Source organism: Sphaerodactylus townsendi, linkage group LG02, assembly GCF_021028975.2.
Source record: "Sphaerodactylus townsendi isolate TG3544 linkage group LG02, MPM_Stown_v2.3, whole genome shotgun sequence".
NCBI lineage: Eukaryota > Metazoa > Chordata > Lepidosauria > Squamata > Sphaerodactylidae > Sphaerodactylus > Sphaerodactylus townsendi.
Window position 1 is genome coordinate 20908998 of NC_059426.1, and position 27824 is coordinate 20936821.

Here is a 27824-nt window from a genome sequence, read left to right on the forward strand (position 1 = left end):
TCTGCCAAAGACATGCTAGAAGCATTAAAAGGGTCTTTGGAGCAAGACAGAAATAGCAAAGTGAGTTTATTTAAACAACTATTTTCAATCAAATTACAAGAAAATGGAGATGCTGATTGCCATATAGAGAAATTGCTGAATCTGATTGATAAGTTAGCAACCACTGGCACAGTTCTGAGGAAGAACTGAAAAATTGGACTGCTTTGGGCTCATTGCCTGGAGAAATATTCATAACTTTTGTGTCTACTGTAAATGGCAAGACTGCACATTTGAGGAAATTCTAGGACTAACTAGGGTCTGAATTTCTCGCAAGCAGCAAGAGTATCCGAGAGCAGAGAGGGAAGAATGGCTCAAGTTACAAGCCCAAGAAGCCAGAGGCAGGGCGGAACTAAATCATTTGGATACAGAAATCCAATCCCACAGGGAAAGGAGGAGCTCACCCATCTGTTTCTGCAAGTGCATTAAACCCGTCACCTCCAGAGGGAAGTGTCGATGCAATAAGAATGCTGAGACTGGCAGCAAGCCACCCTACCGCCATTCACACAGACAGTGCTGGATTTTACTCCCAAAAATTCGCCTCAACTTTTGCACAACCCATGATATAAACTAATGAAAAATATAAGCCTTGGATTATTGATAGTGGTGCCGGTACATGGCTTCAGATGTTGCTTTGTTCAATGAATTAGATAGAGATGCTGGATGCAATGTGTATTTTAGCCAATGGAAAACAGATTCCAGTGAATGGAAAGGGCAAAGCTACTTTACAATGCCAACTGAATGATACGGGAATTGAGATTTTCAGGCAGAAAAATGTCCTGTATATTCCAGACTACGCTAATCTGATCAGCCCCGCCACCACCAGAAAGTGCTGATCAAGGTTCACTTTGAGAATAATGTCTGCACTATCTCGCGGATGGTGAGCTACATTCCACAGGTACCCTACAAATGGAGTCTTTGAACTGACTGTGAGGAACCACAAGCCTGCACAGCCAAGATAACTTCTACCCAGCAGTCTTGGCTCTGGCATAGAGGTTTGCCCAATCGTGATAAAGAGGCCATCCTGAAGCTGAAAAGCAAGGACTTGGTAACAGGTATTTGCATAAAAGACTGTCCCAATGATAACCAATTGTGTGATTGTTGTTTAAGAGGAAAGGGAATCCAGGCCTTCATTCCCAGCTAAAGCCAAAGATGCTCTTAAAGCAGCCTCTTGATCTAATTCACTCTGATCTATGTGGACCAATCAAACCAGCATCAACTGGTAATAACACCTATCTGTTGTCTCTTTATTGATGACTACCGAGATACACTGTGTGTTATTTTGCTAAAAAGAAAAAGTCTCAGACTGAACAGAAACTAAGAGATCATGTTGCTATGGTATCTAATGTTTAATAGAACCCAAGTGTTTTCAAACAGATGAGGAGGAGAATACAATCTCCATATCTATAAACAATTCTTTGAGGGAACATGGGATCCAACACAGACTTACTGTAGCCCATTCGGGCCAGAACAAAATGGAATTCCGAAAAGAAGAAATCGCTATATAATGGACATGATTCGCATGCTCATTGATTCAGGCCTTCCCGCAAGCACTGGGAGAGGCAGCAATGACTGCAGTTTACCTTACAAAATAGATTGCCAACCAAAGCCACAGAAGCAACTCCATATGAGTTATGGCATGGCAGGAAACCAAATCGTAGAACACATCAGAGTCTTTGGATGTAAAGCTTATGCCTCTACATACCAAAAAAGAAAAGAGATCCAAGCTAGACCCTACTATGCAAGCAGGTATATGGGTTATTCTCCAGAAAGTAAAGGATACAGGATTTTTGATCCAGAAACTAACCAAATTACTATGCGCGCAGAGTTGTGCAGTTTGACGAGCTTAATTCAGAGATGGCAAGCCTGCTGTGATGGATGACCATTCAGAGGGAGATGGCTATAATACCAGCTGGATCCTACATCGCCCAGAGTCCCAGGATGACATCACCGCAGATGCCAGCAAATGCTCAACCTGAAGAGGGAGCAGCCGTGGAAATCCCAGACCTGACAGGTGAGGCAGAGGGAGTCACAGACTACTGCGGGAGGCAGACAGACCTTGGCTCCTCAGGGCCATCGCAGCCTAACAAGGAGTCTCCAGCCGAAACTTACTCTACCTTTGCAAGGGGCTTAATATTGCATGCCGAACCAGCTTCATGGGCTGAGTTACAGCTGATGCCTGAACCAGAAGCAAGAAGTGGAAAGAGGCAGAATAAGAAGAAATCGCTGCACTACATAAGAACCAAACATGGACTCTCACAGAACTACCTAAGGATAAAAAACGCGCATCGGTTGTAAATGGGTTTTTAAAGCTAAACAAGATGCAGAAGGTCAGATTGAGAGACAGGCCAGACTTGCTGCTAAAGGATTCTCTCTCAGATCTATGGAACAGATTATGATCAGAATTTTGCACTCTGTTGTAAAATATTCTACAATTAGAAATGCCTTTAAGCATTGCTGCACGAAACATGAAAACTGAGCATATGGACGCTAAAACCGCTTTTGCATGCAATTCGAACAGGAGCTTTATATGAAGCAACTACCAGGGTTCATAGATGAAAAGAATAAACATTGAAGTCTGTAAACTTCAGAAAGGACTTCATGGATTGAAACAAGCAGCTAAAGCTTGGTCAGATAAGCTAGCCAAGATGCTACTTCAAGTCAGGACTTCAAAAGGCAATGCAGACTTCTGCCTTTATAGCAGCAGGCACAGAATGGGAGATGGACATTTATCCTGACATATGTTGATGACTTGATTATTTGCCATGAAAATGAAACTGACTGTGCTGAGATTATATCCCAACTCAACAAGGAAGTAGAAGTCACACCTGGGAGATGCCAGCTCTACTCTGTGATCCAAATCGAACGTGAACCAGATGGAAGCTATCTTCTTAGCCAGAAGCAGAAAAAATATTGAACTGCTACAGCTCCTGTGAACCTGAAGGTGTCAATCCAATGCCTACCCCAATGAGTTCTGATTTCTACAGACAAGTACTACCTGATGACTTGCTACCTGACAACAATGATTACAGGATTCGCAATAGGCAAGTTGTACTTAGCAATGACAACTAGACCTGACATTGCTACAGCCGCGGGAGTATATTGTCCAGAAGGGTTAGCACACACCCACCACAAGAGACTGACTGCTGTTAAAACGAGTGGTGAGGCAATTCTTAAGAGGTACTTTTTAGACTTCAAACTGAAACTGCTTAGCAACTAAAGATCCCACATCACTCATTGGGATATGCTGATGGTGATTGGGCTGAGAAAGAACGGATCTAAGATCTACCAGTGGCTATGCGTGTTTTTCTATGGGGAAAGTAAGCGTAAGTTGGGCAAGTCAGAACAAGTGTGGTTGCTCACCCATCTACTGAATCAGAATTAGTATCAGTTTCCTGAGGCATGTAGAGAATTACAATGGCTTTTAATGTTGTTAGAAGATTCTTGGTATTGATGAACCCTACCTGTACAAATGCTAGAAGATAACCAGGAGTTGTATAGCTCTTTTCTCTTCGTGAAAGAACAGTGCACGTACTAAACACATTGGAATTATTAAGGATCATTATGTAAGACTCTTACAGGAAGAAGGAATCCGTGTTCCTCGCTACTGTCCCACTGATATGATGACAGCAGACATCTTGACCAAACCACTGCCAAGAGACAAGTTCCAAAGCTCAAGTGCACAAACTGAACATTGTGAGCAATCTGGAAAGCATGCAGTGCTCAGGAGGAGGTTGGAATAAGCCACTTCTGCATGCCTGACACTGTGGGTGCCAGCATCACTCTAACTGTGATGTTGCCTCTTGTTTGCTCCTCCTTGTCTGGGCCAGGAGACTGCCCACTAACTTCCTTTCTTCCCCATGCTAGCCTCACTTCTGCTCTAGCCTTGAACCGAAGATGGTCAATGGGCAGCCTGCTCAGTGGGCCTTTGCCACTGCAGCATTCTTCTCACCTCCACACACGGATGCATGCTAGTTGTGCCTTCCACTTGTCATAGGGAAAGTAATCTCTTTAGTCTAGGTTCTTTCTATTTTACTTTTCTTGAACAAAGTTGTGAACTGAAGATGGTTGAATAAATGTAAGTTTTACCTTTTACATTTATGTCTCTGGAGAAGTTTCTATGGACTGCATTCACACACACTACTGGGCATATCCATGACTCTAAACGAAATCTAACAGGGCCGTCGCTTGGGGAATGAGGAGTCCTCAGGAGAACATAAGAACATAAGAAAGAGCCTACTGGATCGGACCAGAGTCCATTTAGTCCAGCACTCTGCTACTCCCAGTGGCCCACCAGAGAAGAGCAGGGCCAGGACAGCTCAGGCCAGGCTGACAACCCAGGGAAGAAGGTGAATGCAAGAGATGAACCGAGAGCAGCCAGAGCCCCTGCAGGATGAACAGCAGACCAGCCAGGCCTCACAGCCTGAAGTGCCTACAGAAGCCACCTATTCACCCAGTGCTGCTGTGACCCCCATGCTCAGAATAGGTTGACCCAGAAAGGGGTGGAGACTCAAAGCAGCAGAAGGCTGCAAAAACTGGTGAAGTTGGGGGCTACCAGGCTGGGACCTTGATTTAATTCTTTATAAGCTCTTAACACCTTGTTTCAGGGCTTGCTATGTATGTAGTTGATGGGAGTTCGTTTGGGGACCTTCACCATCTTGGATCCCATTCACCAAGCCTCTGAAGTCTTCATAAGCCAACCACCAGCAGGAAGAATTGGACTTGGCAGTATCAGTAGATTGTAAATATAAGGACTTGAAATGCCACCTAAAAGGACTGTAAATTGTTAATGTTAAATGTTAATGTTAAAAGTGTTATTCATTAAGGAAGTAAACCATTTTGTTTTAAATTTAGTTCTTTGCAACTCCTTCCAAGTTCTGCCCCACAGAACCCACAGATAGAGGTTACACTGCCTCCTCTGATGTGTCTCAGGCAAGTAGCTCGCCTGAGCCTGTTAGAACATAAGAACATAAGAACAAGCCAGCTGGATCAGACCAAAGTCCATCTAGTCCAGCTCTCTGCTACCGCAGTGGCCCACCAGGTGCCTTTGGGAGCTCACATGCAGGATGTGAACTAATGGCCTTCGCGGCTGTTGCTCCCATCACCTGGTCTGTTAAGGCATTTGCAATCTCAGATCAAAGAGGATCAAGATTGGTAGCCATAAATCGACTTCCTCCATAAATCTGTCCAAGCCCTTTAAAGCTATCCAGGTTAGTGGCCATCACCACCCCTGTGGCAGCATATTCCAAACACCAATCACACGTTGCGTGAAGAAGTGTTTCTATTAGTCCTAATTCTTTTCCCCAGCATTTTCTACAATGAATGCCCCTGGTTCTAGTATTGTGAGAAAAGAGAGAAAATTTCTCTCTGTCAACATTTTCTACCCATGCATAATTTTGTGACTTCAATCATATCCCCTGTTTCTCCTCTCCAAACTAAAGAGTCCAAACGCTGCAAGCTCTCCTCATAGGGAAGGTGCTCCAGTCCCTCAATCATCCTTTTGCTGTCTTCTGCACTTTTTCTATCTCCCTCAATATTCTTTTGAGATGCACCAGAACTGGACACAGTACCTTAAGCAGCGGTCAGCATTCACTGCTTTATATATGGGCATGACAATCTTTGCAGTTTTATTATCAATTCCTTTCCTAATGATCCCCAGCATAGAGTTTGCCTTTTTTCACAGCTGTTATGCATTGAGTTGACATTCTACGGAACTATCAACTAAGACGCTTAAATCCCTTTCCTGGTCTGTGACTGGATAGCACTGACCCTGTAGCTGTATGTGTGTTTGGATTTTTTTTTGCCCCTATGTGCATCACTTTACATTTTGTTCATCATCGAGACAGCTTGTGGTAGAGAACTGCCAAAGTTGAAAGACAAAGTGTGTAGCTGCTGACTCTCAGGGAATGCACCTCTTCAACAGGAGGAATCAGATTCCCAGGATGAGTTCTAGGCTCCTAGAGGACCTATAACAGGAGGTTTGCAAATACCCCAGTTTGGACATATTTAGGATGACTCCATGTTGCATCACATCCTCTCACGCTGAACTCTGCTGACTCTGACCCCTGGATCTTAGCTCCTTGAACTCTGAACTTGTATAGCTAACTCTTCAGGGTGTACTGATACCCTGGTGCCAACTCTGAACTCTTTGACTTGGCTTTTCGGATTGTGGACCTTGTTATGGGCTCTCAGTTCCCCACTTTTTTTCACATGTATCTTTAATGACCCACTCCACTAGAATACCTACCCTCCTAATAAGTCTCCCAATTTACTACTACAAGATAAAAAATACAAAAAAATTCACGGCTTCCAGTAACTTTACCCAATTAACCAACTGGACCACAAGCCCACTTAATCAACCACTAATCGCTAATTCCTCTTCAGGCCCTGGGTATTCTGCCAAAACTTGCAATCACTCCAAGTTGAGTCAAGGGTCAACAACATACAATGGACTAGATATAAATTGAAACAATACCCTATCTAACATTCAGTGTAGTAGACCTAAAACAATCCTTACAAGTGGGATGCATCCAATAACACAACAAACCTCTGCTCAAGAAAACAATCAGTGTTGTTGCTGCTATTAACATCTATAGTGAGACAGCTCAACTATGTCGATTCACTTCATGCTATCGACCTGGGTTCGAGCTGTACCACCTAAGTGCTCCGCATGGAATCACTGGATCGGCGGTTTTGTACCAGCTTCGCCTTCATGTAATGGTCAACACTCCAGTTGGGAACTACTACTTTTCAGGGAACCACTCAACTCAGCCTCGCATTCCAGTAAAGTGCGGAATTTGGTGCCAGGAGTCCCCCATCATTCACCCAATCACAGCTGATTGTTTCCTGCATGCGTATAGCTGGCTAATCAAAACGCTTCACCTTCGGGCCCTCTCCATTCCTGTGGCAGTTTGGAGTGCCAAAGGTTCGCCACCACGGGCCTATGCAATATTTTTCTTTTCGTTGCTGAAGGGTTTACTGAGTACATAGCTAAATTGCTTGTTGGACAAAATGATTTTTTGGGTGGGGAAAAGTGTAGTGAGAATAGACGGCTGTGAATTATCACGGGCCAAAGTTGCCGAGCGGGGTGGGCAAGGCAGAGTTTCCCTGTTCCGACTTCAGCGAGGGCAGAAACAGGTGGATGGCCATGTTGGGCCAGGTCAACTTCAAGGATATGAAAATTAGATCTTGTGTGTTGAGCCCTAAGCAGAACCTGTCAGAAGCAGTATTACTTACTTTATATCTCCCCAGAAAAGGGTGTCGACCTCCAAACAAAAACATGTCAGCATCTCGTTCCAGAGTAAAGCGTACCGGACGGCTGGTTCTAAAAGGAAACAAGCAGAAATGGATTTATGGGAACTTTAAGGTACAATATCAGGAGGACAAATGTCAAATTCACGTTGCATACGCTATCCAAAAATTACAGTGCACAAAACACTCACTAAAGAAATTAAAATACAGGAAATAGAACTGTGGCGTCTAATAACGTTTGTTCTAGTCGATTATTAGTGTAATCCTATATAGAGTTACTCCAGTCGAAGTCCAATAGGTATAAACTAGAATAGCTCTTCATAGGATTGTATTGTGCTTATTACGTTTATCTAGGGGTGTACATTTCGGATATACCCGAACAAAAAATATACCTAGAAAATACCTTATCGATATTTTTTGGTATGGTTGGCAACACAAATATATCCAGGAATTTTTCATGGTACCACCCCCACCCCCACCCAAAAAGGTTCCCAAAATCACACAGCCACAAAGATGGGGAGTCAGCATTTGTGGGCTCCTAAGGATTGGTTTTTCCCCTTTCTCTGTTTCCTCCTTGTTTCTGTATCTCCTGGGGGTTTCTATGGGCTTGCCAGGCTGATTGTTCGTGTTTGTCAGCTTCAAGAAGTTCTCTGTTCTTTGCCTGAGTTTCTTTGTATCCTGTTCATTATTTTTTAGTGTTATGCAATGCTTGCCACCTTCCATCCCCGGCTTGGACTGGTTCTGCTGTGATTCTCCAGTTTGACATTAGTCCTGTTAAGTTGCACTGCCATAGTGGACCTAATGTAACCTACCTCCCCAAGACTGGGTTTAGCACTCCCAGCTGCACAAATCCCAGCTTTTAAAACTGCCATAGTAGAAAGGAAAAATCACAGAGTATAGCTGCCATTTCTTTCCCTTGCTCTTTGATTTCCTCAGCGGCAGGAAAGCCATTCTCTCAGTGGGAATATCCAACTTCCCCCAGATAAACAACAACCCTATTGGTGATGGTCAGACATAATGCCAAAACTAGGGTTGGGAGGGGCCCTGGAGAGATTTGTATGGGAGGTACAAACAACCTTGTGGTCCTTTTCCCCCTCTTTAAATCCAGATTTAGTTACTAGTCTAAAGAAGGAGGCATCAGTTTCTTTTTTAGCTCATGGACAATCAGCGCTCTCACTTGTGTGCTGCCACTGCTGCTGCCGCTGCGAAAAATGGAGGTTTTGTACTTTTCCCTCCAAAAGCACCACCAACTCGCGTGGTGTGGCACCTGATCCTATTGAACTGGATGTCTAATGTTGTAGCCACTAATTCCTGTAAGAAAAGAAAAAGCAACCTATTACACAGAGGCTTTTTGTTTGCTTATTCCAACCCTTTTTATTCCATCTTTAATTTCCATTCATAGTACATGAATGTTGACCCCTCCCAGAACCTTTTGTGAGCCCAGGGTTTTAATTTAAAATAATGCTGTAAACATAAGATTGCATTTCTGCATACACACACTGTTATCATCAATAAAGGGGATGGGATATAAGAGCATAAATATTAAAAGGAAACAAGGCATATGGGAACAGTAAAATTGGTATAAAACTATAATTATTAGATCACAGTGCACTAAAACTATAACTATTAGATCACAGTGCACTCTAGTAAGACAACCTTAATACTCATTCAGCATGTTTTATAGCATAGGCCGAACGGCCGAAAAACAGCACCCTAGGGACGGTAAAAACATTTTCCCTGGGGCGCTGTTTGCACAGCTGGTGCTGTGCTCGCCCTCCCCAACCGGTGCAAAAACGCCGCTTTTGAAACTCACCCCCTGAGCGATTTTTTCAAAAGCGGCGTCTTCCCACTGGCGTGGTGTGAAGCGCACCGGTGTGAGGGCACTGTTTTTGGCCCCTCCGGTGTTCCGGTCACCTACCTCTCCTCCCTGAGCAGCTCTAGACGGCTGGAGGGACATGCCCACTGTGCCCTCTGACCCCCGGAGGTCAGAGGGCAGCATGAATGTGTCCCTCCAGCTGTCCAGAGCTGCGCAGGGAGGAGAGGTAGGTGAACTGGACGAACCTGAGGTGGCTCTGTGCGGAGCCACCTCTGTGGTTCGCTGCAGCTTTGGTGGCACCCGCACAATACCGTGCGAGTGGTCCCGAGCCTCCACTGGAATTAATTATGTTGGTGGAGAGCCATTTCAGAAACAGCCTACAATGTACTTAAAGTGCTGCTGCAAAAATATGGCAACACTGTATGTTATATCAGGGTTTGTAAGCAGCCAGAAAATATATAATTGACCTGTATGAACTGGAAATCTATGCAGCAGTGGAGAAATAAAACTAATACACATATTTTTATAGTGCTGACACACTGTCTTAGCATTTCATGCATGCATGAAAAGTGTGGAAGTTTTTTGTGGGTGTGTTCCTCTCCATTCCACAAATTTCTTTTGACTCCATGAAAGATTGTTCCTGGGGTTTGGGAACTTCCACAGAGAAACAAATGGGCAGGTTAAGACACTACAATGCACAGGAGGCAGGGAGTGAAATCACTCTCCATATTTTCTCTTCTTTCAATGGATCTTAGGGCTGCCATTAGCCTCATTACAGTGGGCATGTGTCCATTTCTGGCCCCACTTCCAAACTATCAAGAGATTGGGAGAAAGAGAAAAAAATGGCAGGCCTTAACAGAGACACTCTAGGAACCTCTCCTCCAAGCCTCTATGGTAAAGACCATATTGCTAAGAGGCAGTCAAGGGCATGTCCCAGGCTTCCAGTGGACCTACTGCAGAAAGAGAGGTTGGTGTATTCTCATCCTTCCTTTCCAGGTGCCTGAGAAATCCGCAAAATCTGTACCTGGCCCCCCCAAACCTGGAACCAGCCCTGCAGAATTGTCAGTGTATTGTTCACACAGCAATTTTATTTGAGCACTATATGAAGACATGGTGCCCATGGTGTCCTACTGCTGTTTATAATCAAATAGATTTAGTGGGTTTTTGAAAGAGACCCTGCAAACCTGTTTACTGGAAACAAAACTGGGATGAGTTAACACACCATGAGCAATGATGACTCTCTTAACATTCTGAGAAAGAAAGAAAACCCCTTTATTATATCGGTCCAATTCAGGGGGTTGGGGCACGAATCATTTCCCTGATGCAGCCTTTGGAGTCAGGAATGCCATGGCCCAGTGCTCAGAGTTATGCCACCCAAAAGGGTGGGCGTAACTCCATTTAGTCCAATGGAGGGCTTTCAAGCACCTGGGGGGCGTTTTATTTTTTGCTGCACTCCCTTGCCCCTGAAAGCCCTTTGGAGGTGGCATGGCGGTGGAGCTGTCCCCAGTGGCAGCAGCCTCTGGATTGGGCTGCCCAGCTCCAACATCAGCCCCCGTACAATATATTTGAATGGATGTGTTTTTTACTCTCCTGGAAATGAAGAAGAACCTGTCATATGTTAAGACGAGTGGCAACAAAGTAGTAGTTACTGGCAGTACTTTGATAGGCAGCCTCTTCTTTTGTTGGATACAGTGGGGAGAGCAAATTACATACCGGGGGATTCATGAAAAGGCTTTTTTTCTATTGGTGGGGAAAGTGGTGGCTATCCTACTATTGTTGCTGTTCGAACAGGGAGGGTCTTGAACTACCTGCACACTTGAAGCATTCTGGGTAGAGACATAGATATCCATTTCCTTGTCCTCTTTTCTTGGAATCACAATAATACAGTTTGTCTCCAAATAAAAATGTTTTTGCCCTCCAATACGGTTTTCACCTGTCAGGATCCAAAGAGGAGTGAACACTTGAAGCTAATCTTGAACATTTCCCCCAAGTAATTTCCCAACACCAGATAAATTTTATATGATTTGTAACTGAGCATACAGTCCCCCATATACAATGAGGCAATACCATTGCAGAATGCTATTGGATCAGCTGTACCGTATTGGGCTTATCTACTTGCTCATCCTTCAACATGATATCTGCCATCATGTGGTTGAAATTCCTCTTTGCTCTTTACATAGGTAAATAGATTAGTCCCTACACAAGGGATAAATCCCAAAGATGTGCTATTAAAAGACAGGGGGAGAACATTTCAGCCTGGTATGAAACTGATGGACTAAATTTTATCAAGATAATTGATGTATTCTCCCCCAAACCCTCCCTTATCATAGACTTGGGATTTCTTAGCCATAATAGGTCTTAATGAAGTTGGGAAAACTTGGACTTTGCTATTTTTGGTGTTAACCAACTTAGCAGAACTACCGTGTTTCCCCGAAAATGACCCCTACTCTGAAAAGAAGCCCTAGCGTGATTTTTTTGGTGTTTTGGGAGGGGGCTTGAAATATAAGCCCTACTCCAAAAATAAGCCGTACTCCTAGATTCCCTGGCACAGCCCACACCCTGCACCCCTGCCACGCCCCGGAACGCCCCAGAATGCCCCACCTGCCCCTGGAACACCCCCGTCCACTCCCGGATCGTGCCCGCCATGCCCCTGCCACGCCCCTGCCCACCCTCAGAACGCATCCACCACACCCCTGGAACACCCTCGTCCCCTGGGATGCAAACAAGACCTGCCCCGAAAATAAGCCCTAATGCAGCATTTGCTGCAAAAATTAATATAAGACCCTGGCTTATTTTCGGGGAAACACGGTGAAGTCAAGGCCAATTACTGCAATTGAAAGTAGTCTTTGCTCTTTGAATTCTACATAATTACATCTTACCCCCTACTTCTTGCATTTCATGTAATTTCAACCCATTAAACAACAGTGAGAACAAATCATAGCAATGAGAAAATAAACAGTTAAGTGCTGCAACAGGCCAAGAATTACTAGAGTACAAAGGATGGTTGTTTGAGATCTGATACTGGTTGAAAATACATTTTAATTCAAATGAAGACAACCTTATTTCATCACTACTTAAGGATGCAAAATTTACAAATTGGTCTAAACTTATTTATACCAAAATAACCAAAATAGGCATTGCATTGGATAACCTGCAATTATGTGATGAAAAATATATTTATCAAATAATTAAGCAAAGACCGTGAAAGTCATTTACTATATTCTCATAAGCCAAGAATGTGCTCGCCAGGGTCGCTGGGAATAACATTGGCTCAAGTATAAAATAGTTGAACACACTAAATAATCCGATTCATCGTAGAGTATTGTTCTCACTTGCAAGATTCAACAAGACTCTGCAGTCACTTTTGGGAGATTTCTACAAATCCCATTTTCAGCACATCTGTGAATTTTTGATTCTAATCAACAAGATACTCTCATTCATATCATTCTTCATTGCTCTTTACACAAATACACTCATTCTTGGACAATTACTTGATGATCAGAAAGAACTTTCAGACAAGGAACGTGTGAAACTGTTGTTAGCAGATAAGAATGAAACAACTGCATCTTCAATAGCTCAATTCTTATCTATAATAATGACAGACTGATCTCAGTATGCCTAGCCCTAGTATAACACTGAGGTCATTAGCTGATCCTTTGAAGTAAACAAACTTTTAAGATATTTATAATTTGCCTTTTATGTATTCTGTTTTGCCATTAAAGTTTTTTTTATTTGATCTGAACTATTAAGTGGAAGCAATCTTTATCGCTTCTTGGCCTTTTGGCTAAGATCAAGGGTGTGCAATCTTAATTAGCCTGTATTAAAGATAAAGGGACTGAGAGAAGAATATGCAAGGAGTCAGGACATTTCCAAGATTTTTTTTTAATGAAGAGCTACAGCCAGAGGGTATTGGAATGGACTGGCACTCAGGCACACTAAGTAACTATCCTGTGAATGGATCTGCTTTCTTAGGAGCTCAGGAACATCACTTAGACCCTACCCACCCACATACCTTCAATAATTCGGTCTACTGTCTGAAATGCTGCTTCAACATTTCCTTGTTCTAGTTTCTTTTCTTCTGAAAAGTATGAATTATGCTGGATGGCTTCCTGCAATAAAGGTGAAAAAATGACGTTCTGCCCCAGAAGGGCATAGAAAACATGACCACCATTTTGCCCTCTTCATTTTGTGGTTCTTCAAGACAAGGGAGATTTTTTTCCCCCTAGTAAAAGTGCTCTGAATTTACGCTAAGGTCGTGACACTCACATAGTAGCTCATCAAGAGTCACGTCTGGAATTACCATCAATCAAAAGAGGCATAGTTACTTGTATCTCTGGTATGATGCCTAGAGAGGCTCATAGCTTACCCTTTCCTCTGGCATCAGTTTCCAGGTGAGAACCAACTGTCAAGAGCCCCTAGAGGATGGGGCGGTATAAAAGTTTAATAAATAAATAAAATAAATAAATAAATAAACCACAAGCCCCAACCTGCAAAGCCTTTCCACTTTCCTGAAACATGGGGCAGGTGCCATTTCAGCAGGGCAGACAACTCTTGGTTTCTAGGTTGGGAAATTCCTGGACATTTGTGGGTGGAGCCTGGGGAGGGAGGGTTTGGAGAAGATAGGGGCCTCAGTCAGGTATAATACCATGGAGGTCACCCTTTAAAGGAGCCATTTCCTCTGCTGTCTAGAGGTGAGTTGTAATTTTGGCAAATCTCTAGTCCTTACCTGAGGGATGCTAACAAGAGCCACAGATGGCATGTCAAAGATTACGTGTGGTTTTCAAACTCATGAATATCACCATGTTAAGCCTAGCATGAGCTGAGCTGTTAATAAAATCCCTGATTTTCAATGGGCAGCCTCCAATACGCTGGATTGACAAGAAGGAACCCTCACAATTCTAACAGTCAAGTGGTGTGAGTAAAATATCATGCTGTTCCACGATTTTTACCTCAATTGTGAGAATCAGTTCCAGATCTTGGTACTCTATTTTCACTTTTTGGGTGGCTCCCTTTGCCAGCTCATAGGTCTCCGCGACAACCCCACAGATAACGTGACCAACGTATACTACCTGCATGGTACAACCAAGCAACAGAAAGTAAGGTCCGCTGCTTCAAAACAATGGCAATTCTGCCTGGAAAACCCACAACAACCGAAATAAAAGTTGCTGACAACATATATTATTAACTAGCATTAAATGGGATTGAGATGTCATTGCTCTGTCCTCTTTTGGAGAGCAGCTCCTTCCTGGAGGAAATAGCAGAGAAGCACAAGTAAAGCTAAGGAAAAGTTTTGTGCAAAAGAGGAGATAGAAAAATTCCGTAGAATCGATAGGACCTGAACTCAAATATGGCATAGAGGTGTAATCCCTTAGTCAGCTTCCATCTGGCTTTGCTTCCCAGGGCATGGACTTACTGTTGGAATAAGCGACTTCTGCATGTCTGGACACTGGGGGGTGCTGTGTATCTCACTCTAACTGTGATGTTGCCTCTCTTGTTTGCCCTCCTTGTCTGGGCCAGGAGACCGCCCACTAACTTCCTTTCTTCCCCATGCTGGTTTCACTTCTGCTCTAGCCTTTGACTTGAGCGCATGGTCAATGGCAGCCTGCCACAGTGGGGCCTTTCCCACTGTAGCATCCTCTCACCTGCACACACGTGATGGCGCGTTAGTTGTGCCCACTTGTCGTAGGGAAAGTAATCTCTTTAGACTAGGATTTCTTTCTATCTACCTTTTTCCTGGAACAAAGCTGTGAACTGGAGATGCTTGAATAAATGTAAGTTTTACCTTTTACATTTATCTCTTGGGAAGTTTCTATAAACTGCACTCACCCACACTACTGGGCAGATCTATGACTCTAAACGAAATCTAACACTTACACCGTCCAAAAGGATGGCATAATCCCATGGAGACCAATGGAGGGCTTTTGGGGGGCAGGGAGGTTTGTTTTGTATTTTGCCTCCCTGTGCTACTGAAATGCCCTCTGGAGGTGGTGGAGTGATGCTGCAGCAGTGCCGTTACTGGCCGCCCCACAGCTCCAGATTGGGCTGTAAGTTCTAGTACTAAAGCAATTGAGTTCTGGCAGTCTGGGAAGGGGGTGAGGCTCAGTGGTGGAGCACCTCCTAGGTCTGCAGAAGGTCCCAGGTTCAGTTCCCAGCATCTACAGTTGGTAAGACTGGGGTGAAAAATCCTGAGACCCTGTAAAGACCTGGGACCCTGGAGAGCTGCTGCTAGTTTGATGGCCGGATGGTCTGATTCCATATTAGCAGAGGTGGGATCCAGCAGTTCTTACCAGTTCCCGAGAGTGGGTTACTAATTATTTGTGTGTGCCGAGAGGGGGTTACTAATTGGGTCCGCTTTTCCATCTCCACGCCCTCGCCTCCCCGAGAGGCATCCTGCCTTTGAACGTGAAGGTTCCATATAGCAATTGCGACTAATAATGTAACTCCCTGAACTGGGTTAATCCCTTTCAGGTACTGCAATTCATTGATTCTCAGCCTTTCGTACCTTTTATCTCACCAGTCTCTATCAAAGAACCTGTGTGTTTCACCACTGCTGTGTTCAGATTTGTGAGTTGGAGCATTTTCTATAATGTGATGATGATTTAGAAATGACCTGGTGCAAACATTTTGGGGGGGGTCGTGGTGGGGTGGCATCCCATGGGGGTGGCATCCCATGGGGGGGCATCCAACTCAGGCTTTGCCCAGGGCTCAGGTTTGCCTAGGTATGCCTCTGCCTCATTTGCTGAGGGGAGGCTGGCGAGGGAACCTGTTACTAAAATTTTTGGATCCCACCACTGCATATAAGACGTTTCATGTGTACACGAGTAAGCAGGATATTTGTAAGCTGGTATCTTTGGTGGGTGGAAAAGTATATTTATAAGGCAAAAAGTTAACAACGGAAGTACCTCATCTTCAGCAAATACTTTCTCGTTCTCGTTGCCATTTCTCCCTGGAATATCAGCAGCTGACACTACAGCAACCACCCCTGGTGCTTCTAAGGCCTCTGAAGTATCAATGGATCTGGAAAGGGGAAAGCAGTATGAAGTCTTATGTCCACCTTCAGGGGACAATATGGAGTAACAGTGAACTGAACCCCTGAATGTATGCAGCTGTTTACAGTTCGAACAGATGTATTCAAGGACTGAAATAAATATATACTTTTCTTAACTAATATATGCCATACGGTATTGGATGACAGAATTAAGAAACTGTTGCTATGCCTGAAGTAAGAAATAATGGGTTTTCCAAATGCTCAACTTACTCCTGATTTTCTTGGCAGCAAACACTGGGATTAATTTGGGCATAAATAATCTGCACGTGTGCCTGCTCCTCTGCATTTTCACGGTTGAGGAGTCAGTTTATATTTTATTTCCACACATGCCTTATACAAGCAGGATTTTCAAGGGGGGGTGCTGTCGTCATTAAGTGGTGTCACAGCACCGCTGTTTTTATTTTTGCACATGGTTATATTGATATATCATACAATAGCCATATTTTTCCAATGCACTGAAATATTGACATAGCAATGTAACGACAGGTTTAGCAGGTTTTCTGAGTTCCCAGCGTTCTTTCTCTCTCTCCAGAGCAAGTGTAAGTCTCTAGCTCCTTCCCTTGCAAAGATATGCTTTTTCCCCCTTATAGCTTTGAGGGAAGAGGAAAGAGATTTACATTTTTTTTAACAAAATGAAAGCTGGGAATTCAGAAAACCTGCTAAGCCTTGTTGTTACTTGTTGTTAACTTGTTGTTACAATGCTATATCAATATTTACTACCTTTTTAAAAAAAGTCAATGATTATGACAGCCCAGTCATGGATGTAAGTGGGAGTGGGTGGGACAAAGAAAACTGACATAAACATTATACTTGAGGAAAAGGGCTTCCAGAAAAAGATTGGACTAAAGAACTGAAAAAAACTGGGGGTGGGGGGACCAAAGCACAAATTCATGGCACAAAAAAGCAGGTGGAAGTCAGGGAATAAACCAAAGCTATATGGGGCTAGAACCAATGGGGAAAAAACCCATGTGGAAGAATCCTGTATCTAAAATTTTAAATCCTGGATCTTCCGATTGAATACTTGTGATAAAAGAAAATACCAAGATGTCCTCTGAATGAAGTACACAGAGGCAGGAGATAAGTGTGAGATGAGTATGGAAGCCTTGAGGGGGATAGATACGTAGTAGTCCATATTCAGCCAACCACTCCATATTACTATGTGTTCATATGTAACAAAAAAGTGTATTGACTCTCCTTTTTCTTGACCTGCTCTATATTTGCAATCACGCAGTACTTGTTCTAGTCCACCCTGAATCAAGCAAATGTAGATAAAATATGACCTGTGATTCTATTTGGCCACAGTTTTCTACAGTTTTTTCACTCAAGCTCTTAATTTTGTCACTTACAGAATCTTTGCATGGGCTCGTGTGCTGGTTACCACAGCCATGTAGAGCTGTCCGTCTATTGGACCAATGTCATCGGTGTAGACAGCCTCACCAGTGGCATGCTTAATCCCAGACTCATGCATGATGGGACGCCCCACTGGGTCCTGAGGTGGCTGCTGAGGATCCACGTCCTGTCATAGAGTAAATTGTCACTTACTATCTAGGTAGTGCATACTGCATACTATTATTTGGAGATCTCTACTATATGGGTTTTACAGATACTGTGGACCACCAAAGAGATAAATCAGAGGGTTCTAGAGAAAGTCAATCCTGAACTCTCTAGAAACTATCAAACTTTGGTCACATTATGAGAAGACAGGAGCCATTGGAAAATACAATAATGGTAGGAAAAGCCCCGGACTTGGAGAACCCTTTTATTATTATACACATAACACAGCACAAGTGTCTGGAATTCATCTCTGAATATTGAGTCCTTCTCAAGGACCTAGGATATTAGAGGTATTTGCGTAGAATATGTGCAGTTCCTAGAAGTGCTGCTTTCTGCAGCATGTGGACTGATGTTCTGTCCAAGTTTAGGCTTTCCAGATGTTTTTCAAGATTTCTTGGGATTCCTCCTAGAGCACCGACTACTAGTGGGATTACTGTTGTTCTTTCGATGTTTGTTCGGTACTTCCAGTAGTCATCATCATCATCATCGTTGTTGTTGTTGTTGTAGATTTTACAGCTGCCAGATCTTTAGCTGGTTGTTGGCCTTCATTACAATTCGAGCCTCACCCAGAGGCCTAGGAAGTTGTAACGTTTTGGCGTAGTATTCGTGTGGATCCCAGCAGGGCTGCCTTCTAAATTTGACAGATGTTAATTTTGTCAATTCAAAGATGTTTCAAGTGCTGCCCTAGTGTTTTTGGGATGGCGCCCAGCGTGCCGATTACCACTGGGATGACCTCAGCTGGTTTGTGCCATAGACGCTGAAGCTCAATTTTCAAATCGCGGTATCTAGTGACCTTCTCGTGCTCTTTTTCAATGACCCTGCTGTCATCGGGACTGTTATGTCAATGATGGTCACTTTCTTGTCCTTGATCACGGTGATGTCTGGTGTATTGTGTTTCAACACTTTGTCCATTTGGATTCGAAAGTCCCACAGGATCTTGACCTTCTCAATTTCCATTACTTTCTCTGGACAATGTTCCCACCAGTTCTTAGCTGTTCTTATGTTATAATTCTTGCATAAATTCCAGTGGATCATCTTGGCCACTGAGTTGTGTCTCTGTTTCTACTCAGTCTGGGCAATCTTTTTGCAGCAGCTGAGGACATGATCTACAGTTTCATCAGCTTCTTTGCACAATCTGCATTTTGCATCATCTGAGGATTTTTCGATTTTGGCCTTGATCGAATTTGTTCTAATGGCTTGCTCCTGGGCGGCAACTACTAGTCTTCAGGGATTCAGTTTCCTTTTCCAGAGTTCCAATTGTTAACCACAGCCAGGTCTTTTCATTATCCACCTTGTCTTTGATTTTCTCCAGAAATTGGCCATGCAGAGCTTTGTTGTGCCAGCTTTCAGTCCTCGTTTTAATCACATTTCTTCTGTATTCTTGTTTGGTTTTCTGGGTCTGCAGCAAATGTCTGTTCTTCACTTCAATCAATGCCTGTTCTTGACTTTCCTTCACATAATCGGCCAGTGCATGCTTCTCCTCTTCTGCTGTTTGCTGTACTTGCAGTAAGCCTCTGCCACCAGATCTCTGGGGAAGGTATAATCTATCAGTATCACTGCGTGGGTGTAAGGCATGGTACATTGTCATAAGCTTCCGAGTTTTTCTATCCAATGCTTCCAACTCAGCCTGTGTCCAGTTGATGATTCTCGCAGTGTACCTGATGATGGGTATGGCCCAGGTGTTGTTGTTGTTATTATTTAGTTTTGTATACCGCCCTCCCCCGAAGGGCTCTGGGTGGTTCACAATATATGAATATAAGTAGAGCACAATTTAAAACATTAACAATTTACAATATAATAAACTTATGGCTCTATTAGGATTAAAACAGCTAAAAACCCTATAAAATACAGCATTCCAATATACAGTTCCTTGCGTCCAGTCCAGTCCAAAGAAAAGTATTTACTCAGAAGGAATCTGAATGTAAGACATCTGCTCTGAATGTAAGACATCCACCTTCAAAAAGCTATACACTCAAAAACATTATTATTGGACATAACCTGTATGCCTGAATAAGACATTCCTCTCTTTTTTGATAGCATACCTGTGGGGGAAAAACTAGTTTTGCATTTGAGTATGTATTGTAGTGCATCTGGTACCATACTAGCTCCTCTAGGAGAACCAGTCAAGGTGATAATGATGCAAACAAAGAGCACTGAAGACCCAGAGAAAACAAAAAAGAAACACAATGGGTGAAAAGGTCCAGTGAAGAAAAAGTACAACTAGTAAAGGAACAAGGATACAGTTTCTTTACCAATGGTGTGCAGTCTTAGCTAGGATAAATTGCTAGGAAAATGATTCCACTGACCTGGTATTCTTGCATGCCCTGTGGGGGATAGTCAAGGAACTCGCCTAAGGCGCTCAGGTTTTCTTTTGGCAAGTCAGGATATTTGAATGGGTGCTGTAGGCGGGAAGATGATGTACAAAACCACTTAAGATAATGTAACAATATTTTCCAAGCTGGCTTTTATGAAAAAAAATGTTTCAAAAGCAGTCTATTAGTTTGCTTTCCATTACTTCCAGTAACCATTATCAGAAAGTCACCTTGAATGGCTGTTTCAATGGGGGTGGGGTGGGGGATCTCTGTTTATGCTATCTTAACAAATAATGTATATTTGGGCCAGTATGAAGTACTGAATTTCATGGCTTCGGTTGCAATGGAAGTAAAGTCTGCTTCATAGAACACATCCTTTCTACCTGTAAGTATAAACTACTAGGTTCAACAGCACGAGTTGTTAGTGGGAATGATCTTTTGTAACAAGGCAGGAAAAGGAATGGCCAAACAATTTTGAGTTGAAGGGGGCATGCCTCCTTATCTGTCTGCAGGGTCATATCTGATGTCAAAGGTGCTCTCCAGAGTAAAGATTGCAATCGATCAGAGGGCAAAAAGAGATTTTCTTGCTTTTGGGCAGGAAACAACAGCTCAAGCTGCAGAAATGCAAAAATAGGAATTGTTTTTCATAGAAAGGAGGCAAAGGATTCCCTCTACATTGTTTTAACAATGTATTTGTGGCTTTGTTTTAATGGCTTTCAAGATGAGATTTGAATGTGTGTGTTTTGGTTGATGAGCTGCATTGGGGGTCCTATGGTGCCAGAAAGGCAAGGCTTATTTATTTTTTATTTTATTTATTATTTAAATTTATAGACCACCCAATAAATAACAATAAATAACCATGAATGATACTCTTGCAGGTTTAATCACATGGAGTAGGGCCAAGCAGTCTGCATTTGCTCCCAACCTTTGTATGATGGCCAGCACATAAGCATGGCACCTAGGGGAAGAGGAAGAATACGCACATATGTTCACTCCCATGATCAAGGATTCAGGTTTTCTGAATGCTCTTGATCACAGGGAGGGACCACATGCATGTTCACTTCCTCCATGCACAAGGCTCAGGAATTGACAATAGGTTTACTACACTTGTGGCCAGTCCTGTTTGCTGCCCATTGATGAATCACATGAATGGGCTGTGTGTAGAAAGCTAATATCCCTTGCTAATATATGTAGACAAACCACCATTCTGAGTGAAAAATTCCAGTACCTTGGAATGGCCAAGACTGCCCTGCCCACATGTGTGACCTGGGGCAGAACATCGGCCTCTATTGCTTTTGTTATGAAATGTGGCAAGCCCACCAAGTGGCATAGATTATTAGGAGTGGTCCATAGGAAGCTTATAATGACATGTGACTAATAGGGACTGAGTGAGCACACTGTGAAATCTGTAAAATACATAATCAACTGTACAGCTGCACAGATTGCAAGGTGGTTCCTCCTTACCCTGTGCTTTAAAGCCTGCAGCACTTCCAAATAGAATCTGAAGAAGAAGCTGACAAGCAGCGTTCGTCTGTATTCCACTTTTCCACCCAGTGCTGAAGGTGAGAGTTGAATTTCTTCAAGAATGAGCCTGCAAGCTTCATCCAACATCTGCTCATTCCATTTTCTGAGGGAGACATGATACATAAATACACCTGCTTATTTACTAAATTGTAGATGTATAGACTATATCAGTGATGGCGAACCTTTTCGGGACCGAGTGCCCAAATTGCAACCCAAAACCCACTTATTTATCGCAAAGTGCCAGCACGGCAATTTAATCTGAATACTGAGGTTCTAGTTTGCTCTGAGGCACGCGTTACTTGGGAGTAAGCTTGGTGAAGCAACCGTGCAACGCTTCGAATGGGTGAATCACGATCCTAGGAGGGTTTACTCAGAAGCAAGGCCAGCCTAGATGTATGTGTGTGTGTGTGGGTGATTTTCTGCTCCCCCCACATGACGAACTCTGTGCGCGCGTGCCCACAGAGAGGGCTCTGAGTGCCACCTCTGGCACACGTGCCATAGGTTCACCACCAGTGGACTATATTAATATATAGACTAAGAGTTGAACTATACAAAGGATTTCCCAGAATTTTGATTTTTAGCTTAATGAAGTAAATTGAGCATTAGAAACACTTGGATTGGAAAGACAAACTATAAGTACAGAAAATCCACCTCACACAATACAATTAACCATCTTCCTCATTAGCATGAAGAACTGTGCTGACAGGATTCCTAGAGGATTGCCATACCTTCCTCGTAGCCTTTGAGAGGTGACCGGGGCACTCACAGTGGTACAACCAATGCCTCCATATAAAATAGTCAGCTCCTCAATGACATCAGTGCCCGGCTGGAATCGGACTTGCATTGCAGAATTGATCACTGACATTGCATTCTTCCTCCGCTCAGCCTGTCGGAAGGCGGACACAAATTCATCCTGGCAAGATGAGGAGAAATCTGGTCATTTTAACCTATACTGATCCTTGCCTTCATTCAGCTAGCTTTATAAAGGCCATTTCACACATGGGAAAATGCTTACCTAGAAGACGTTTCCAAGTATCAAGACAGTAAGTGACTCCCACGAAAATATATGTTAAATGATACATGCAGCTAGTGCCCCTTACTGGAGATACACTGCTTCTTTTCATGGACAGAGAAAAAGTGCATGTACAGGAATATATACAAATGTGACACAATAGTATCTGGATTGTTTATTATTTTCTCTATAGAAAGGCCTTCAATGTCGGAATTTATTTTCTTTTCAGGCCCCTATTTATTTACCTAATCCTCAAAGTGGCATCTGGACTTCAATGAAGAGAGCTCAGTGGGTTATTGGGGGCGGGGGTTGACTATGATACCAAAGTCATTAGAGTTGTCAGGTCCCACTGGTGGGGGTGGGGGGTAAGGTTGCCAGATCCAGCCTGAAACACTTCTGAAGATTTGGGGATGGAGCCTGGGGAAGGAAGGGACCTCAGTGGGACAGACACCCGCCATCCATTTTCTCTAGGGAAACTGATCTCTGTAGTGTGGAGATGAACTGCAATTCCAGGAGATCTCTGGGGCTTACCTGGAAGCTGGCACCCCTAGAACAAATTCTTGTGGCCAATACTGAATTAGAACCCCGTAGCCAAGATGTCATATGAAGGCAGTTTGAAAGCACCTGAATCTAAACCTCTTACGCTGTCCATGTCACCCAACCAAAGCTTCATGATCTCCTGCCCATTTTGCCAAAAGACTTCAAGAAACAACTGAATGATGACAGAGAAGAAGACTCTGGATAGGATACTCTATTCACATTCACCTCTCCAAATGATGTGATTTTTGCTATTCAAAATGAACCACAGGGCTATCAACGCGTGAATTTTACATGCAACATGTAGTTTTGCCTTTAGGAAGTAAACTGTGGTCGAATCCCCACTACCGTCTTAGCCAGGTTTCAGAACACAAACTAACCAGGTTTAAGGGACGACCTCCCCATTGCTTGTGTGGCAGATTCCGTTTCTGGCGCTCGTTCTCCCTGTTAATCCGTGTTCCAGAAGAACCTGGTTGGAAGGGGCATAGACCCCATTAACATGTTTAAGAGCTGTTCCAAGGAGAGGGATGAGGGTTGAAACCCTGACTCGTTTCCCGCCCTGGAGTGTGACGCGGAATTCGGGCAACCAATCAGTGCTGCGATGCGCGCGCAGCCTTTCCTTGGTTTCATTTCCGCTTTTGCGATCAGCCAGCAGAAGGGGATGCAAACGTTAAACAGTCAAACGTGCAACTTTGAATCATTAATGGTTTACACAGGTAATGTTTAACTGTTTGCACAGTTAAACGTTAAACTTTTACACGCTGGTTTTTTTTATCACGCCCCTACAATGTACGTTTCCGCAGTGGGAAAAAGTTCCGCCCCATCAAGGCATGCCAGCCAATCAGGGGAGACCGGCGAAGCGAGCTCGCCTGGTAGTGGGGATTGCTAAGAGTTCTGCAACCGGGTGTGTCTGCTGTGTGCTCGCTGTGGTGGGGAGGGAGAAACTCGGTTTCACAACAAACAGGTTTGGATCTGAATGCAAATTTCAAGTGGGGATTCGACCTGTGGTTGGTGTGTTTGTTCCTGATGATGTCATAATTACAGCATTTCATCATAAGCGCAAACAGCAAATGCTGTTAAAAACTGCTGAAGGTGGATAACAGCATCAAGCAGGCACAATCAGAGTTCAGGGTGAATCTGCCAAAGTACTCACTTCTTCTGAGAATGGAATCAGGACCGAGATTAGGACCTCTTTGGGTGAAAGGTCTGCTTCTGGCAATCGGGCGAGGAATTCATCATTCAGGGGAATCTGCCGTGTTCCATCTATTAGAGAAAAATGTAGCCTTTACAGAATGTGTTCTTCACAGATATAAATCTTACACAGCCAATCAGGCTTATTCAAAGAATGTATTACTACTAGAAATACTGAAGTCATCAATGAGTCAGACCAACTGTTGAAGTTAGCGTGTGGTTAGGATTGCATTGCTAGAAACATGCAACTTTGCTAAGTCACTAACCTAGAACAAATGGTTGAAAACAATGGATTTAGAAGCCTTCCATCCATCCGAGGTTGGTTAAATGAGTACACAGCTTACTGGGGTTAAAGTGTAGATGACTGAGGCAAGCAATGGCAATTCACCCGCATATGTTTTCTGCCTAGTAAATGGCATGATGTGACATCTCCTTCTGGGTATGTAATGACCCAGTGCTTGCAAAAGGGACTACCTTTACCTTTTAAAGACTTTTTACCTGTTGATGCCAGGTTGAGAATAGCTTTCCCAGCTGCTAGGACAGGGTTCAGATCCCAGGTCGACCCTCTACTTACAATGTGTCCTCCTAAGGACTGAAAAAATATGACGTTATTTTTATCCTTAGTAAACATGATTGCCTCTCTCACATACAAAGCCATACAGACTTAACATGCAGCCTTTATCCACAAAGTTTCAGATTTCAGTTTCTGCATATATCTTCAGTATATGTAATGCTAATGGATGAGAAAACATGATGAGAAGGTGCATTCAGTAAAATGTCAATACCACACCAATCTACCTTCATATTTTCCTGGTATAGCCCGTATTCTCCCCTCCCAAAATCTACATGCCTAAATGTTTTGTGTCACCCTCCCTGACCCTGTAGCTGTCTGTTTCAAATGGGAGTGTCCAAAGTTTGAGGATAGTTTTGGGAGGGGAGATTCAATATGTATGTGCTTTTTAGTTTTTTGGCCCATTTGTTCTAGTGTTGTTAAAGTTGTTTAAACTCTGTCATCTTTGGCTGACAGCCTGCTAAAAAAATCACTTTCTTGGTCTGCTTGTCTCTTTATAGGAAAAGATGAAGGATTTTAAACCAAATGAATGTAAAATTGCTCGTGTTTGATTGAAATGGGTGCCTGAGAATTACAAAGGGACTTTTGAGGCTTCCCTGATGACCCTTAAAAATGAATTTGTTAATAATCCTTTCAAGAACTTGTTCAAAAGTCCCTAGCAATTGTGTTGAGGCTTTGGCCAGAAAGATGTGCTTGTGAATCAGTGGTTCAGCTGTATGGACAGAGGAATGGTTTTTCCACTATCTCCAGGTGCCCATTTGGAGCAGACATCACAGGACACTTTTCTTTTCTTTGTAGGTTGAAAGCTGAGAAAAGGCAAGTCAGTTAATGGTACCTGAGTAGATTCCTCCTCAGAGACAACTGGTTCCTTTCTTCTCTACCAGTCCTCCTGGTATGGTAAATGCTTAGCAACAGTATTATGGTCCAACTACCATGCTTTCCAAAACTAAGTAATACATAGATTCTGAAGGACACCCATGTGAAACTCAAGCACCTGTCCAGTGCATTGATTCAAGACCAGTCCTAGGTCCTTTCCACTTAGGCACTTTAAAACATTTTGAGGCAGGAAATAAAACATTTCCTCCGTTAAGTTCTGCATTGTTTGCAGTCTCAAAACATTTTAAATGAATGCCCTTTTAAAACAAGTTGAAACATTTTCAAAATGGCTTCATTTCTCATGCCATCTTTTAAAGATGTTTCCAACACCTTTCTGCCTTTTCTGAAGTTCCTCCTCACTGACATTTTTTCTACTCACTCTCCATTCCCCCTTGCCTATTTTAGGAGCATTTGAACAGAGTTTTTTTCTTGGGGGGGGCACTAATCATTAAAAGATGGACCATAGAAGACACAGAGAATTGCAGCACCCCACTGTGAAGGATGAAAGTCTTGTTTGGACAATGTACTAAAAAAAAGGAGGAGAAATCACAAAATGGCAGCCAGAAATAATTTTGAGAGGGTGAGTGCAGATATACACGGTGGTAAAGAGGGAAGGGGGGGGGGATTGAAAATGTTTTAGAAATGTTTTCAGGGATTTGTGTGGAAAGGGCTCAAGTCAGATGACAACATCTTGGACTTGGACTTTCAAGTCCCACATTCAAAGCATGCCTTCCATAAAAAGCTGTCTCTTTACTCCTGCTGGCCAGAAAGCAAAGCCAAGGAACATGAGGTAATCTACACTTTTCAAAAACTAACAGTGAGGAAGACCTACAGCCAGATTCCTGATCTGTTCTCCTGCAAAAGTCCGTAGCTGTTTCAAGAGAGTAAGGTAAATCTTCGTCTTCTCCGTTGGAAGTTCTGGGACCACATTTAGAAGTAAATCTCTCAACTGGGCCAAGTGGGTTGCTGCACCTATCACTAGCCCTGAAACCAAATAATTGTTAGCAGTCATTACATTTTAATCAAAATGATAAACCATGTATAGTTTATTAATTTATCAAAAATATTTATAAGCCCCCTTTCTCCCAGATAACTGGTAACCACAATGGGCAACAACAACAATAAAAACCCTACAAAAACACAATTCACACCTGATAAACCTGATAACCTGATAATTTGGGGCACCCACAAAGCAATCATCTTATGTGCTGAAGTTCGATCCTAAAAAAAACTTTTCTGGGAAAAAAGTCTTACTGGATAGACCTAAGTATGGCATTACACAGACCTGCCCTTGATTGCTCTGATAGACCTTGATTGCTCTGAGAGCTCTGATGTACAAACTCTGTGACATGGCAAGATCTTCTAATCCTTTCTAAAAGATTGTTCCATAGGATTAGAGCCATAGTTTTAAAAGCCAATGAATGGGCAGCAGTAAGACATATCCTTGTGGGAGGTCAGCACAAGCAAACACAACTATTGTGCTGAGTGCAGATAATTTATGGGCTCATATAACCAGAGGTGGTCCTTTAGTTATGTCAGCCCCAGATTATGGAAGACTTTCAACATAAGTGTCAGCACGTGAACTGGACTCAGAAACCAATGGAAAACTAATGCAAGGATTGCAAAATATGTGTAATATCATCCACACAGTCCACTGTTGATAACAGACAGGCTGCCGCATTATGTACTAACTGCACAAAAATAACATTAAAAAAGGTAAAGTTTCCTCTTCAGTCGGGTCCGACCCTGGGGTACCACTGCAAGCAGTGATTTCATAGGCAAGCCGTTTTTTTTTTTGTGGGGTAGTTTGCCACTGCTTTTCCCGGCTATTCTTTACGCCCTAGCTATGTGCTAGGTACTCATTTACCGACCAAGGAATGGCTGGCTGGCTGAGTTGACCATGAGCCAGTTGCCAGGATATCTGACTCACAGGGGGCTCAAACTCCTGACCGTGTGAGTGGCAGTGCAAGCACTTAACTACTACGCCATGCGGCTCCTTAAAAAAAAATAACATAGCTAAATTCTAATAGCTCTTACAGTCGGTGTTAGAAATGGTATTCATTAGAAAGGCAGGAAATATCAGCCGAAGTTATAAG

At 43.1% G+C, this 27824-nt stretch overlaps 1 protein-coding gene across 1 annotated transcript in view; it reads right to left on the reverse strand.

Moving 5' to 3' along the window:
* The window catches only part of LOC125426207 (aldehyde oxidase 3-like), a 343943-nt gene that overhangs the window by 303383 nt on the left and 12736 nt on the right, over nt 1–27824 (reverse strand). The window contains exons 11-23 of the mRNA XM_048484463.1: nt 26561–26712; nt 24780–24873; nt 24244–24353; nt 22270–22454; nt 21482–21644; nt 20012–20104; nt 17498–17667; nt 16006–16120; nt 14053–14172; nt 13116–13212; nt 10912–11036; nt 8465–8598; nt 7273–7360 (exon numbers count right to left, since the gene is read on the reverse strand). Coding sequence (XP_048340420.1) covers nt 7273–7360; nt 8465–8598; nt 10912–11036; nt 13116–13212; nt 14053–14172; nt 16006–16120; nt 17498–17667; nt 20012–20104; nt 21482–21644; nt 22270–22454; nt 24244–24353; nt 24780–24873; nt 26561–26712 — 1646 coding nt within the window. The remainder of the gene's footprint in view (nt 1–7272; nt 7361–8464; nt 8599–10911; nt 11037–13115; nt 13213–14052; nt 14173–16005; nt 16121–17497; nt 17668–20011; nt 20105–21481; nt 21645–22269; nt 22455–24243; nt 24354–24779; nt 24874–26560; nt 26713–27824) is intronic.